At 32.5% G+C, this 16,231-nt stretch overlaps 1 protein-coding gene across 1 annotated transcript; it reads right to left on the bottom strand.

Annotated features, from left to right (window-relative positions):
- Positions 1–12,457: 12,457 nt before the first annotated feature.
- LOC149262667 (uncharacterized) lies at positions 12,458–15,489 on the bottom strand. The gene is made up of 2 exons (XM_089386012.1): positions 12,885–15,489; positions 12,458–12,760 (listed from the first exon to the last, which is right to left on the bottom strand). Exons 1-2 carry the CDS (start codon positions 15,087–15,089, stop codon positions 12,566–12,568), a joined length of 2,400 nt encoding a protein of 799 aa, XP_089242138.1. The 5' UTR covers positions 15,090–15,489; the 3' UTR covers positions 12,458–12,565.
- Between the last annotated feature and the right edge of the window lie 742 nt (positions 15,490–16,231).

Below are 16,231 nucleotides of genomic sequence, written 5' to 3'. Positions count from 1 at the left end.
ATGTCATTTCCAATGCCCATTTAAAGGAGAGACTCAAATAATAGGTTTCTTATTTTATAAGCAAAAGAAGGGATCTCCAAGAAAGGCTTGAGGGAAGGCTGACCTCGAGTTTAGGAATATTAAAAAATGATGAATGCATAACATCAAAACTTCCAAAATCCCTCACTTGTGATTGATGAGGTTATACTAGGGTTCAAAGTGAGGAAAGGATGGCTCATTCAATGGAAAGATTCAATTAAAGTGTGAGCTTTTGGAGAAGCTAGGGCGACTTTCCATGAAAAACCCCTTGAGAGAAATACTATAAGAGACTAAGGGTTGAGAGATATACCATGAAAAAGGTTCATCTAATTATCACCTATGGTTAAGAGAAAAGGTTTTGAATGATGAAATACAAAGTGCAAACCTTCAATAAATCCCCAAGTCAAAGGAGCTTCAAGGGTTCCCTCTTGGTGTAATAGCTAGGGCATCAATTTATTTAAAATTCCAATGTCAGAATTCTTTCAAAACTAGAGGATGCCTAGAGGAGACATAAATGAAGAAACTTGTCAGAATGGAACCCTAAAATTCCTCCTCCCTAAAATTTTGCACCGAGCCTTAGAAAACCTCCTTATCCTTAGGGGACGAAGAAAAGAGGTGAAAGAATGACATTTCATTAAGTTAATGTGATCACCAAGGACCTAGGACTAGTGCCTAGTCTATTGGGAGAATGGAGTCAAGAATGAGATCAATTTGGGGTTTTTTTCTACCAAAGAGCCTAATTGCTTAGCATGCCCTAATGAGCAGCTACCCAGCTACAACAAGGATTTATATTTCGACTTATCAAATAATGAGAGTTTTAGGGTTAGGTTTTCAAAGACAACCCCTAGGAACGTTCACCTTTTTCTTGCCCAATGAATAACACATGGAATAGGTAGAGACTACCAAAGTGATTCAATATTTTCACATAATTTATAGCACAAGAAACATGATGATGCAGTATTCCATACATTAAACATATAATGAAGTTTTCTCATAAAAGAGAAACTTACATGGCAGAAAAGTATATCCATCTATCACTTTTTCAAGAGAGAAGGTCCAAAATAAAATAGTATTAACCCAAACATCAAAATGCATTAAAGAATCTCCAATTTATCCTTCAATAGATATAGCGAAATTCCAAAAGAAACAATGATGAGTTACAAATGAGGCCTCACTTATATTTATATGAGCCTCTAATAGGTCAATGGGTGTAATTTTCCTAACAAGCCCCTAAAAGTGTCTCTAATGTGCAAAATAACACCCTAATTGGTGACAAGTGCACCAAATAACTCCATAATATGAAAAATAAGCCTCTCAGGAGGGTCAAAATGATAATACAATAGCTAGGAGGGCCATTGAAAGGCCTCGTGAAATCCAACATGTTACAAAATGGATCAAAGGGCTCCAAAAATATTGATGAAGGAGGTGGCCCTTGATCTCCAAGCAAATGACCTATGGTGCTCCCAAGTGGTTATGGGGGCACAAGAACATCCTCACGGGTCTCCAAGTGGATCAAAAAAGCATGTATCCCATATTTAAGGGTTGGAACAATGATACAAGCCCTCCCTTTTTCTCCCATGGTGAGACACATCCTCATCTAGGCCCTAGAACAACTACCAAGTGTGTGGTGCAAGTGTGTAGTCGACTGCGCAAGGTGGCCCAAGTAAATCACCATCATCAAATAAATGGAACATGAGAGAGCATTGAGTGGAGCTGAAGGATCCCATGATGTGACTATCTGCTCTCTGTTATAGTGGAGGCCCATGACTCTCTATGCTCACCCTACAAATGCCAATATGATTCTCTAGAGGGCTTGGACCCCGTATAAGGATACCAAACCTCAAGACAAAGGCCCACCTGCAATCCTATTTAAGATCCAATGTGTCTTCTCACCTTCTAGTTGTAGGTTTTAACCCCGTACAAAAATTACTTGCATACGAATTCTAAAAACAGAAAATAAACAATGGCGAGAGAATAACACATAAAACAAATATACACAGATATTTTCCCTTAGATCCCAAAACAGGGACTACTAGATTTATTTTTCATTATGTTCCTTTCAATGTTACTATTATATATATATATATATATTAATATATATATATATATATACATACATGCCGAAGCATCTATAAACGCTAATCCATTAACCCTGGATTAGAATATAACCGTAGTTCCCTTGACCTGATTTACAAAATACCATGGACCGAAAACCATCGCGCCCAAAACCATGTGCGAAATCCGTGCACAAAACCATAGGTAGGTCCGCCCACCTAATATAGGGTCCAAAAAAAATTTCCTTGGGGTGCTGCCCTGTACCCATAGAGGGGGACTACCGCCCCCCCATGTGACACCCCCCCACCTTGCGCATCGACGCAACGAGGGGGGGCCTCCAGTTAAAATGCTTTAAAAACATTTTAAAATACTTTCAAAACAATTTAAAATGCTTTAAAGTGTTTTAAGAACAATTTAAATGCTTTCAAAACAATTTACAAATGCTTTAAAAACCATTTGCAAATGCTTTAAATTATTTTTAAATCATCTTAAAATGCTTTAAAAACAATTTAAAATGCTTTAAAAACAATTTAAAATGCTTTAAAAATGTTTTAAAATGATTTAAAAACAATTTAAAATGTTTTAAAAATAATTTAAAATGCTTTAAAAACAATTTAAAATGCTTTAAAAATAATTTAAAATGCTTTAAAAACAATTTAAAATGCTTTAAAATGAATTTAAAATATTTTAAAAACAATTTAAAATGTTTTAAAATGCTTTACAAACAATTTAATATGCTTCAAAAACAATTTAAAATGCTTTAAATACAATGTAAAATACTTTAAAATCCATTTAAAATGCTTTAAAATTCTCAAAATAATTTAAAATGCTTTAAGAATAAGTTAAAATGCTTTAAAAACAATTTAAAATGATTTAAAATGCTTTAAAAACAATTTAAAATACATTTAAAATGCTTTAAAAAATCTTAAAATGCTTTAAAAACAATTTAAACTGCTTTAAAACAACTTAAAATGCTTTAAACTTTGTTTAAAAACAATTTTTAATGCTTTAAACTAATTTAAAAATAATTTAAAATGGTTTAAAAACAATTTAAAATGCTTTAAAAACAATTAAAAATAATTTTAAAATGTTTTAAAAGCAATTTAAAATGCTTTAAAAACATCTTAAAATGTTTTAAAAACAATTTAAAATGCTTTATATTTTTTTGAAAATGCTTTAAAAATAATTTAAAACGCTTTAAAAACAATTAAAAATGCTTTATAACAATTTAAAATGCTTTAAAATATTTTTAAAGTGTTTTAAAAACAATTTAAAGTGCTTTAAAAACAATTTAAAATGCTTTAAAAATAATTTAAAATGATTTAAGAACAATTTAAAATGTTTTAAAATGTTCTAAAAACAATTTAAAATGCTTTAAAAACATCTTAAAATGCTTTAAAAACAATTTAAAAACTTTAAAACACTTTAAAAACATTTTTAAATACTTCAAAAACAATTTAAAATGCTTTAAAATGTTTTAAGAACCATATAAAATGCTTTAAAAATAATTAAAAATGATTTAAAATGTTTTAAAAACAATTTAAAATAAAGTAGTCTAAACAGGCAGAGGAATTGCTCGGGATTGTTTGACCGGCAGGAATGTTTCCGGCTCCGGCCAGCCACTCCAGTTTCGAGGTCCGCCCCTCTGGGCAAGCAGTCGCCTCCGTTGGTACTGCCACCACCAGAGCATAGGATAGGAATACCAGGGTATACAATACAATATACGCATTAATGGCAGGCTAATTTGATGTTCGAATTTGAATTTAGCTACCGGCTCAGCCGATGTTCGAATTTGAATTTATCTACCCGCTCAGCTTATGTTCTTAGCAGCTACTGCAAGGAGAACAGAAAGTTTCTTCTGCATCCTGCGTGTCTTTTTAAAGCACCCAACACTCTGGTTTCTCATTTTTACGATAATAGCGGCTATGAATTCAAGCGTTGTTCATGAGAAGGTGTTGAAGCTTCTGTGTGGACTCCAACAAATTCTAAGGCATCCACTCTTATGTTTACGACTAGGCAGCCCATCGTTCATCGGTAAGCGGAGCTATACCTAAATACGTTTATGAGAGCCAGCTGTGGGATGGAGGGACACTGGAAGACTTTAAACTTCTGCTAAATTTGGCCATGAGTGCTTTTGCAAAACATCACCTCTTCGACGATCGTCCAAGCCTGCTAGAACTAGCTGACCAGTGCTTGTTCTCCTAAATTGCCCACAAGCTGAGTCTGTCTTTGCTACGAGTGTTCAAGTTACAAACATTGAATCAAATGTGGAGGCCGTGGTTATTCTATAATATGTTAGAGTATAGAGATAGATTAAATATGACGTAAATTTATTTATGCATTTCTGTAGGGTTGTGGTTTGTTGTTGTATATGCTTTACTATTGCTGCAGCCTTGTAAATGAGCGCACAGTGGTGACATTCAATAGTTTTTGTTGACTGATATATCTATATGCCGACTTCCATGATACTCGTTTTGATGATTGATATAGCTAGCTTCCATGATAATGCCACTGAAGTTCAGCTGGGGATTCTGAAAACTCAACATGGTATCATTCAAGCTTAAACCACAAAAAGCCTCTAAGGAATCAAACATGATACTCGTTTCTGGTTTTGTATCAATTATGGTATCATTTTCATTTACATAAATATTTTGGACTATAAATTTCTAGTTTTTACATAATGGTTTATGTACAAATCAAAGATCAAATGTATTATGCAGGTGTTGGAATTAAACAAAAACATCAATGTATAATTGCTGGAATTAAACAAAAACGTGAATTTATAATTTGTGAATTCTTGTTAAAAGATTTTAGGTAGGTAAATAATTTGTTTCTCCATGGGAGTGATGGAAGTTTTTAGAGATAATAATTTATAATTCTATAATAATAAAATATTAATAGTTATATTTAATCTATTATTGATAATAATAAAAATCAGAAATTATCATTTTTTAATATTGTATCCTCAATGTGAATAGAGTGAATGCAAACCATGGAAGTAAGGTTTTGTAACGTGGTTTATTTCTAGGTCAAATCCATATGTTGTGTATGCATTATAGAGAATTTGCTTTAGAATTCGCTGAACTTGGAGCAGAGTTGTCCAAATAGACTTTTCTTGAAACTATGTAAGTCTCACTCTATCATTCTCAATGTGAACAGAATGAATGCAATCTTGAAACTATGTAAGTCTCACTGTATCCTTCTCAATGCTAACAGGGTGAATGCAAACCGTTATAACCGTGGAAGTAAGGTTTTGAAAGTAGTTTAATTAATTTTATATTTATTTGTTATGGTATATGATGTTTAAAAATTACTCATTTTTAAATAATTTTCATATTAATTATTATTATTTTATATTATTTTTGAAATAAAATATATTAATTTACAAATAATCAATATAAATAAAAATATGTAAATTTCATTAATTAATTATATCCTTTATCATTTAAAATTATTTTAAATAAAGATATTCATAAGATAAATTTCTTACATTTTAATTTTTTTATATATGTCAATTATCAATATTACACTTCTCAATATTTATATATCTCAATTATCATAACTAACATTTCTCAATCTCACATTTGGGTTCTTCTATGGCTAATATAAAATTTATTGATAAATAAAGTCTCTTATACTTTAAGAGGAATATAGGTTATTTTTACATTTGGGTTCTTCTATGGCTAATATAAAAGTTATTGATAAATAAAGTCTCTTACACTTTAAGAGGAATATAGGTTATTTTTATACTCAAATGTGATGGCCATGAAAAGAAAATAGATAAATAAAGTCGTTCTTTACTTCATGGGAATATAGAGTGTTTTTAAAAATATATTTTATTTTTATGTTTTTTTTAATATTTCATTTATATTTTTAATTGTAGATTTGTTTGATAAAAACTTGAATCAATTCATAGGATTTAGTCATAAAGAGTACTTTTTATATATATTTTTATAACTTTTATAATTAATTGAATTAATTTAATGAAAAAGATATATGTTTTGGTTTTGAAAGTTATATGTTTAAAATTAGATAAAAAGTTTATAAGTTATAGGTATTAGCTATATTAGTATTTATTAACTTACATATAAGGTAGAAGTGGTGAGAAATATATATGTACATATATCACTTTTGTTTATGTTTTTATAGGGCCAAGAGAAATATTAAAAAATAAATGAAATATTAGAAAAATAAAATAAAATAATAGATGAATAGATTATTATATCTATCTTTACATAATTTTAAATTACTACTAATATTAATTTAAACTCTATCAATAAAAATAAAAATATTTAAACTTTATTAGTTAATTATAAACTAATATTTTAACCTTTTTTGAATACCAATATTCATAAGATAATTCCTTTACATTTTAAAATCTTTAAATATGTCAATAATCAATATTGTGATATCTAATCATCTTAATATTTGGGGTTCCTCCACAGCGTATATGAAATTATTTCTTTACACTTTAAGGGAATATAATTCCTTTACATTTTAAAATCTTTAAATATGTCAATAATCAATATTGCGATGTCTAATCATCTTACTATTTGGGGTTCCTCCATAGCTTATATGAAATTATTTCTTTACACTTTAAAGGGAATATAGGTTGTGTATTTTGGTTTTGTTTTACTAATTGACTATTATTGATTTTGTTTGACTATGGGTAATTTTGTTTTTGTTTTTGTTTTTCAAGTTGTATGTGGTTCTCCAGGCTTGCCCTATGGCTTGAGAAGCCACAACCCAGGGGCGTCTAAACCATCAAAGTCACGCGGGGATCGCACCTGGCCTGAGCCACACCAACCCTTCGCTGAATGGATTTTTTAGCATGTCTCCTCCCCCTAGCACAAGGCACAACCACCCCCCGTGAGGTTTGATCCTGGGTCGCCTTGCTGATGAGACACATCCTCAACTGGTTATGCTAGTGGGACTTGATGACTATGGGTAATTATTGTTAACAATAGTTAACTCTAGATCATTACGGTTCTTAATGGTTCACTATGGTTGCTTGAAAATTGAGTATGGTTATCTTTAGTTAATTGTGGTTGATTATAATTGGTTATGGTTGATAGTGGTTGACTATGGTTACACAAGTTTGAGTATGATCACAAATTAACTATTGTTAAGTAAAAGTAACTACACTAGAGTGTAATACTTGAATTTCATTAAGTAGAGACCACAAGGGCTAAGTATGGTTGATTGTAAGTTGAATTTGGTTAACAATGATTGACTATTGTGTGTGGTTGAATTTCGTTAAGCATCGTTGGCTATAGTGTGTGGTTAACTTTGGCTCAATTTTGTTTACATAACCTTTGATGAATGCCACAATGCTTAAGGTAAATTTTTTAATAATTTAATTTAATGTCATATATTAAATCTTTCATATTAAATAATAATAATACATTACACCTTAGTAAATTTGCCCCTTCTAGATCATGCTAAATAGATAAGAGTTTAAAATCAACTTACATTGGTTAATTCTTTAGACTTGGTCATTTTCTCTAGTTTAATAAATAGAAGCTTACACACATAGAAGAAACAAAAAAAACATAGAAATAATAAGATATGCAAGAATGGTTGTAATGATATTTATAATTATACTAATTAAAAACATTTCCATATTATAATATTTACATATTAGTTTTATATTATGATATATTACCTCATGTGAATAAGTGAATACTATTAATATTATTCCTTAAGATTAATATTAAGAATTATTATTATTTACTACAACAATAATCAAAGTAGGGTAGTGTTATGCATCACATGCATATGCATCCTAATTAGATTATCAATTCATTTTACATGCATTATTTAATTCAACCAATGGTATAGATTTAGAGTTTCTTAACTTCGAGGGTTAGCTCAATTAGTCGAGTTCCTGTTGTTAAATCACATTGCTATTGAGAGGTCACAAAGTCAATTCTCTTTGACACCCTCGAGGTTAGGCTTTGCTAATAAGTCAATGGGATGTGATACCTTCGGGTTGATCTGCCTTGATATTTCCTCGAAGAAAAAAATAATCAGAATTCCATGTGTAATTCACGGAGAGAGTCTCACCTCTCAAGTACCTTCCTTGTATCTAAGTCAAGTGTTTTTTATTAAAGGCCTACCAAATCATGAAATGAAGCATTCACATAACTTAAAGACTATTCATAAATGAAGTGACTATGTTTCAGTGAAGTCTCCTAGAATTTTCCTATTAGGTTTTACAGTTCAAGAAGATTCAGTGATTATAGATTAAGCCAACCTTAAGCCAACCAATGACTATGTTTGGATCAAAATACGCATGCCCTTCTTCACTTCCCTATTACCCTATGGCATTATATCATCTTATGCATGATATGATGTGTATAAGAATCTTGGCTATTCAAATATGTTATACGACCATTGATGCAATAGTGGTTGTTGGTTCTTGTTTGTTAAATGGCTTGTTTCTTTATAAGAAACCATTGATGTTTGGCAAGAGATATGATGTGTATACGGATTACATACATGTCATATATAGGTGATTCCATTAAATAGTGCCCATAAAATTAAATGGACATGAAACCAAGTAAGGATATATCTTATTGACATAGAAATAAACAAAGACAACTTGAGGTGAGCTTAAAATAAAGGTTGAAATATTCCAAGGTGCCATCAACCAAATGAATGATCTAGATGAGAAAAGCCTAAAAACCCTAGAAGAGTCTAGAACAAATCCATAGCTCAAAACGTGAAACTATATTTATCAACCATCCTTTGTTCCTTCATATATATTAATTCACATGTGAGAGAGTGTGGAGAAAATAATTGTGCATCATCACTTCATAAATATCACAAAGGGGGACCTCACTATGACACAACATACAATTCCCATGCATAATGTGGTCATAATTTGTAGAATGGGATATGGGATAATGTCCCCCATTTACTATATATTGTCCTAGATTTAGCCTTTGCTTTGTTTTTTTTGGTATTTGATAGCTACAACACATGGTTCTCCCATAGTATTATTCTCAACAAGTATAAATATAGTTAGTACCTACAACTTACAAATCCTATTTAATTTCAATTGTATAACCTTCAAAAAGGAAACTGCATGTTATTATCATTAGATTAATTCAATATCTATAGAAATATCTTGAATTATAAAAAGTGTATATTAGCTTTAACAAGGCAACAATTAAATACCAAATCTTCTTAGCTAATTCAGGCTTCTAGAAAATCAACCCACAAAAATATTAGTGAAATAATAAAAATAACATTTAATTTTAAAAATATTTTATATTTCCATTAAAATATAGCAGAAAATTATTTATACATTTCCTATAATGATAAGATGTAAAAAGAAATATTAAAAAATAAATGAAATATTAAAGAAAACATAAAAATAGAATATATTTTTAAAAATACTCTACATTTCCATTGAAGTATAGCAAAAAGTTATTTCTTATCCAATTTCTTATTTTGGCCATTACACACTAGAATTTAAAATACACAACCTATATTCCCTTTAAAGTGTAAAGAAATAATTTCATATAAGCTATGGAGGAACCCCAAATATCAAGATGATTAGAGATCACAATATTGATTATTGACATATTTAAAGATTTTGATTATTGACATATTTAAAGATTTTAAAATGTAAAGGAATTATCTTATGAATATTGGTATTCAAAGAAAAATGTTAAAATATTAGTTTATAATTAACTAATAAAGTTTAAATAATTTTTTTTTATTGATAGAGTTTAAATTAATATTAATCATAATTTAAAATTATGTAAAGATAGATATTATAATCTATTCATCTATTATTTTATTTTATCTTTTCTAATATTTCATTTATTTTTTCATATTTGTCTTGGACTTATAAAAACATAAATAAAGGTGATATATGTACATATATATTTCTCACCACTTCTACCTTATATGTAAGTAAATAAATACTAATATAATTAGTACCTACAACTTATAAACTTTTTATCTAATTTTAAACATATAATTTTCAAAACCAAAACATATATCTTTCTCATTAAATTAATTCAATTAATTATAAAAGTTATAAAGATATATATAAAAAAGTACTCATATGAATTGATTCAATTTTTTATCAAACAAATCTACCATTAAAAATATAAATGAAATATAAAAAAACATAAAAATAAAATATATTTTTAAAAACACCCTATATTTCCATGAAGTAAATAACAACTTTATTTATCTATTTTCTTTTCATGGCCATCACACATTTGAGTATAAAAAAAATCTATATTCCTCTTACACTGTAAGAGACTTTATTTATCAATAATTTTATATTAGCCATAGAAGAACCCAAATGTGAGATTGAGAAGTGTCAGTTATGATAATTGAGATATATAAATATTGAGAACTGTAATATTGATAATTGACATATATAAAAAATTTAAAATGTAAGAAAATTATCTTATGAATATCTTTATTTAAAAGAATTTTAAATGATAAAAGATATAATTAATTAATGAAATTTATATATTTATATTGATTATTTGTAAATTAATATATTTATTTCAAAAATAATAATAATTAATATGAAAATTATTAAAAATAGTAATCTTTAAACATCATATACAATAACAAATAAATATAAAATTAATTAAACTACTTTACAAAACCTTACTTCCACCGTTATAATGGTTTGCATTCACTCTGTTAGCATTGAGAATGATACAATGAGACTTACATAGGTTCAAGATTTCATTCACTCTGTTCGCATTGAGAAGGATACAGTGAGACTTACATAGTTTCAAGAAAAGTCTATTCGGACAAGTATGCTCCAAGTTCACCCAATTATAAAGCAAATTCTCTAGAATGCATACACAACATATGGATTTGACCTAGAAATAAACTACTTTACAAAACCTCGTTTGCATTCACTCTGTTCGCATTGAGGATACAATATTAAAAAATGGTAATTTCTAATTATTATTATTATCTATAATAGATTAAATAGAACTATTAATGTTTTATTCTTATAGAATTATAAATTATTATCTCTAAAAACTTCCATCACTCCAGTGGAGAAACAAATTATTTACCTACCTAAACTCTTTTAACAAGAATTTGCAAATTATAAATTCACGTTTTTGTTTAATTCCAGCAATTATACATTAACGTTTTTGTTTAATTCCGACACTTGCATAATACATTTGATCTTTGATTTGTACATAAACCATTATCTAAAAACCAGGAATTCACAGTCGAAAATATTTACGTAAATAAAAATGATACCATAATTGATACAAAACCAGAAAATCAGAAACGAGTATCATGTTTGATTCCTTAGAGGCTTTTTGTTGTTTAAGCTTGAATGATACCATGTTGAGTTTTTAGAATCCTCAGCTGAACTTCGGTGGCATTATCATGGAAGCTAGATATATCAGTCAACAAAAACCAGTATCATGGAAGCCTACATATAGATATATCAGTGAACAAAAACTCTTGAATGTCACCACTGTGCGCTCGCTTACAAGGCTGCAGCAATAGTAAAGCATATACAACAATAGACCACAACCCTACAGAAATACATAAATAAATTTACGTGATATTTAATCTATCTGTATACTCTAACATATTATAGAATAACCACAGCCTCCACAATTGATTCAGCGTTTGTAACTTGAACACCGTGGCAAATACATGTTAGCTCCATTAAGTTTTGCACAATTGCTGCTTACAATTAAGGAATTGGAGTCTTTCCTTAACTTATGGAAACCAACTGCAGTGGTTTCCTTAAGTTAAGAAAAGAAACTGCAATTACTAAATTTATTATTAGGAGCTACTAAAGTGGTCCATCACTTTGATTCGAGTTCTCTACCTTGATTTGTAGACATCTAACACATAGCTATTAGAAGCTTGATGGAAGCTTAGCTATATGGTCATCTGTTTGGTCCCCAAGCTCATATCTCAAACCCAATGTTGCACGAAGCGGGAGCGAAGCGGAAGCGCGAAGCGCGGAAGCGTCATTTTCCAAAAATCTAGGGAGCGAAGCGTCCGCGGAAGCGTCTGCTATATATATATATATATATTTATATATTTTTTTGCATTTATACTCAAAACAAACATCCCAAATACCAAATTAATTGTAGAAGACATGAAAACATGCATATTTTTGCATAAATCAAGATAGATATGGCATCCATGATTCCATTGTAGTTACTAGTATGTACAACAATCATCTATATTCTAGCTATTACAAACATACATCAAATTTTTAAGCATATTATAAAACATAAAACATTTAAGCATATTATAAAACATAAAACATAGAGCATATTATGATTTATCTAGCAAGTGAGCAACTGTCAACATTTGTCATGTCCAAAATTCAAATAATAATGTTTACAAAATATGTCACTTGGTCACCGCCAAGCCAAAAAGGTTCAAAATTCAAATTCACAAGTCTACAAGTCTAATGAGTAATCTATAGACTATGACAAAAAGAAGTAGATTGTGAATATATCTACTAATCTCTCCTCCTTCCACCACGAATAGAACGTGATGGCGTGCCTCCACGTGGTGGCAATGAAGAAGATGGTCCCTGTGTAAGTCGTGGCACTGGAACTGATGAAGAAGAACCCCCTGCTGTTGGTGTTGAACCATGGAACCTAGGACCAGATGGGGGTGGGGGTGGTGGCATATCAACACGGTCATCATCATCCTAGAATCGCTCAAAAAATTCATGCAAAAAAAAAAAAACACTAGTTAACAAAAAAATTAAAAACATGAATTAGAGAAATGCTTTATAAGGGAAAATTGGAAAATTCATACCACAATGGACATACCTGGATAAGAGCATCCTCTAATTGCTCTAGTTGCAACACTCCATCCTCCAAATTGGGCTCCTCTGGATGCTTGTCCCAAGTCAACAAGTCTTTATTAGACTTTGCATCTTCACAGTAATGGGACAACAATCGCAAGTTGTAATGAACATAAACCAAGCTCTCTGCCCGGTCTAAACTCAACCTGTTCCTTTTAACACTGTGGATGAAAGAATAAGAGCTCCAACACCTCTCTGCAGAAGAAGTGTTTACCACCTGTGATAGCACCCGCAATGCCAAACTCTGTAGAAGTGGAGTAGGCCCTCCATGCATGTTCCACCACTCAAGAGCAGAAAAATGCTCTCGATCTTCAATTGAATGCATGCTCCCAAATGGACCAGTGTTGAGCGTATAGTTGCTCACCTGTCTCCGTACCAATGCAGCCTCCTCATTATCAGGGATTAATCTACTCAATGCAGCCATATATTTTTCGTGAACCTCTTTATCTTGGTGTGGTTTTTTCCTGCTTCCCCCCCCAGGTGCTGGTTTTGAAAGCCATGATGGATGATAGTACCTAGGTGTCAAAACATATGCTAATGCATGCAATGGAACATTTAGCATATCCCATCGCTTTTCCACCTCTTCACGAATATAATTGTACAAGGTGGTATCTCTAGGCTCAACAATGTCTTTAATCTGCCCCAACATGCTATCCATTTGCTCATACACCTCCCCAATTACTGGTCGATCTGAATCTGCAAACTTGATCATGTAATAAATTGGTTTGGTGAATTGCAAAACATATTTAACCTGTGACCAAAAGTAAGTGTCAAGAACAGTGTCCTTGACTACATTAGCAGTAGCACCATCTGTACACTGGTTAATTTCATCCCATGTTTCAGCACACACCAGATTAGTTAAAGCTTGTCTCACCTTCACTAGCCGCCTAAAGGTGAGGTAATAACTAGCAAATCTTGTCTTTGCAATTTTAAGCAATTGCAACTTGGAGTAAGTGCCATAGAAGTAGTTTACCCTTGTATGCCCTGTGATGAATTTAATGAGCTGCTTCCCTTTCCTGTAAACCTCAGCAATCCACCCACATTCTTTGTGTTTCACAATATCATGCATCAAAAGGTTCAATGTGTGAACCGGGCACCCAGACCAAAAGATGTGTGGATGAGTACGCTCAATAATTTTTCCTGCTGCCTTACAATTTGCTGCATTATCTGTGATCACTTGAACCACATTATTCGGACCAACATCTTTGATTGATTTCAATAGGAGATCTGCAATGTTTTGTGCAGTTGCACTGATGGAGGAGGAGTCATGACATGCAATAAATACTGCACCCTTAGAAGAAACACCAAGAACATTTATCAAATGTTGGTTTCTAATATTTGTCCACCCATCTGATACAATGGATACCCCATAATCCACCCACTCATGTGTAAAACGTGTCAAAGCTCTTTGAACCTTAGCTTTTTCTCTTTCTAATAACACTGTTCTAGCTTTCTCATAGTTGGGGGCCTTGTATCCTTTTGGGGCTTCATTGATGGCCTTTACCATGTCATGCCAATAGGGAGATCGAAGCACATTGAATGGTACACCGCAAGCACAAAGAAAACGGACTACCTTTCCATCCACATCATCCCTCCCAGTAACATTAAGGAAATCCCCTATTGTTTTTCTACCTCCAGAGGTTGCAGAAGTACCATAAGGAGATGGGCAACTACCAAATTTAGAGGTTGCACTTGATTCTGAATGAGTTTTTTGTTTCTTGTTTTTTTGTTGTGCAGCCATCTCTATTTTGATGTATTTTTGTCTTTGTTCACTTGAAATTTTTGGGCAAATGGCTACCCCCACAGAACCCTTTTTTTCATCACTCTCTAGCACCCCACAAAAATGCCTCCTCAGACGGGTATATGAACCCGTATATGGTTTTCCTCCATGACAATCATGAGGGCACATCCATTTGTAAGATCCACCACCCTTTCCCCCTTCAAGTTTGGTCACATAGTTCCACAAGGGATTTGATGTACCTTTCCCATCTTGTGCTTCAGTGTCCTCTTCAAGTTCATCCCCTTCCTCTTCAAACCCTTCCTCCTCATCATACATTGGGTCACTACTATTAGGACCAAGTTCATCCCCTTCCTCTTCCCCTCTATTCCTCACCCTTGCCATCATTAAAACCAAGAGTGGAATGATACATAGAAGCCAAAAGAACACCATCTTGGAATATGGATATAGGTGGTGGACAACCTGTAAATAAAGGAGCAAGTAGAAACAATGGGAAAGAGTAGGAGAGGGAGGAGAAAAATACAATTTTTTTTTCAAAAAAACAAGGGAGTTTGGGGTTTGAACTTACCTCTTTAGCTCTTGTAGATGAAGTCCTCCAAGCTCTTGCTCCAAGCTCCTCCTCCTTCTCCTAGCTCCTCCTTCTTCACTCCTCCAAGCTCTCCTCTCTTCTCCTCTCCTTTCCTCTCTTCTCTTCTCCTCTCCTCTCTTCTCTTCTCCAACTCTCATAAACTCAAAGTGAGAAAATGAGAAGAGAATGGGGGCTTTATTCTTTTCTAAAGTCACCCTAGACTCACCCTAAACTAACCTAACCCACCCCCTCATGCTAGTTAAGTCACATATTAAAACAAATTAAAAAAAATAAATTAAAAAAAAGGAGGCCGCGGGGTTGCTTCCGGAATCGCCTGGGTGGCGTGCGGGTGGCGTGCGGTTCCGGGCCGGAAGCGTGGCGCCACCCCGTGCCCGAACCGCCCTCCGATCCGCGGTTCCGGGGTGGCCGCAACCCAAAAGGCAGGAATCGCATTTAAATTCCGGAACCGCGCCACCTCCTCCTCCGAATCGCGCTTCCAAATTGGATTCCGGGACGGTTCGCTCCGATCCGCGGTTCCGGGTTTGGATCCTCCGGGGGGGGGGCGATTCCTGCAACCCTGCTCAAACCCCTTCAGTTTTACACCATCTAGCTGAGATAGCAGAGCTTGGAAGTGCTTTCAGAATTATTGTGTTCTTTTTCTTTTGCTTGGATTGAAGCTGGAGTGCTGAAGAAGAAGCAAGCAAGTGGACTGTGGCCTTCATCAAAACATCACCAATGGCTGGAGGTAACTCGTATCCCTGGGCATTAAGATTTAATGATTCTTAGAGTTTATTCCGCATGCAGAATCGTTGTTGAAAATTGTAGAATTTTCTAATATTTGGTATCAGAGCCCTTTTAACTCTGCCTTGCTGTAGTTGGCCATAGCACCTTAGTTCTGACATACGCATTTGATTGTGTTTATATGCATGCATTTGATCTCTCAAGGAAAATAAAGCTTACTGTAAAAATACTGCATTGTGTATTATGTGCATATGCATGTTTGGCC

The sequence above is a fragment of the Pinus tabuliformis genome, chromosome 6, assembly GCF_031772625.1.
Source record: "Pinus tabuliformis cultivar Carrire ecotype Pingquan chromosome 6, CPIR1, whole genome shotgun sequence".
NCBI classification, from domain to species: domain Eukaryota; kingdom Viridiplantae; phylum Streptophyta; class Pinopsida; order Pinales; family Pinaceae; genus Pinus; species Pinus tabuliformis.
The sequence above is the reverse complement of the archived record's forward strand: the minus strand, read 5'-3'. Positions and strand labels throughout refer to the sequence as shown.

Coding starts and splice junctions, on each gene's coding strand:
- LOC149262667 (XM_089386012.1), bottom strand. CDS start 15,089: ATGGTGTTCTTTTGGCTTCTATGTATCATTCCACTCTTGGTTTTAATG. Junction 12,761..12,884: donor TAGAGGATGCTCTTATCCAG/GTATGTCCATTG, acceptor GAGCGATTCTAG/GATGATGATGACCGTGTTGA.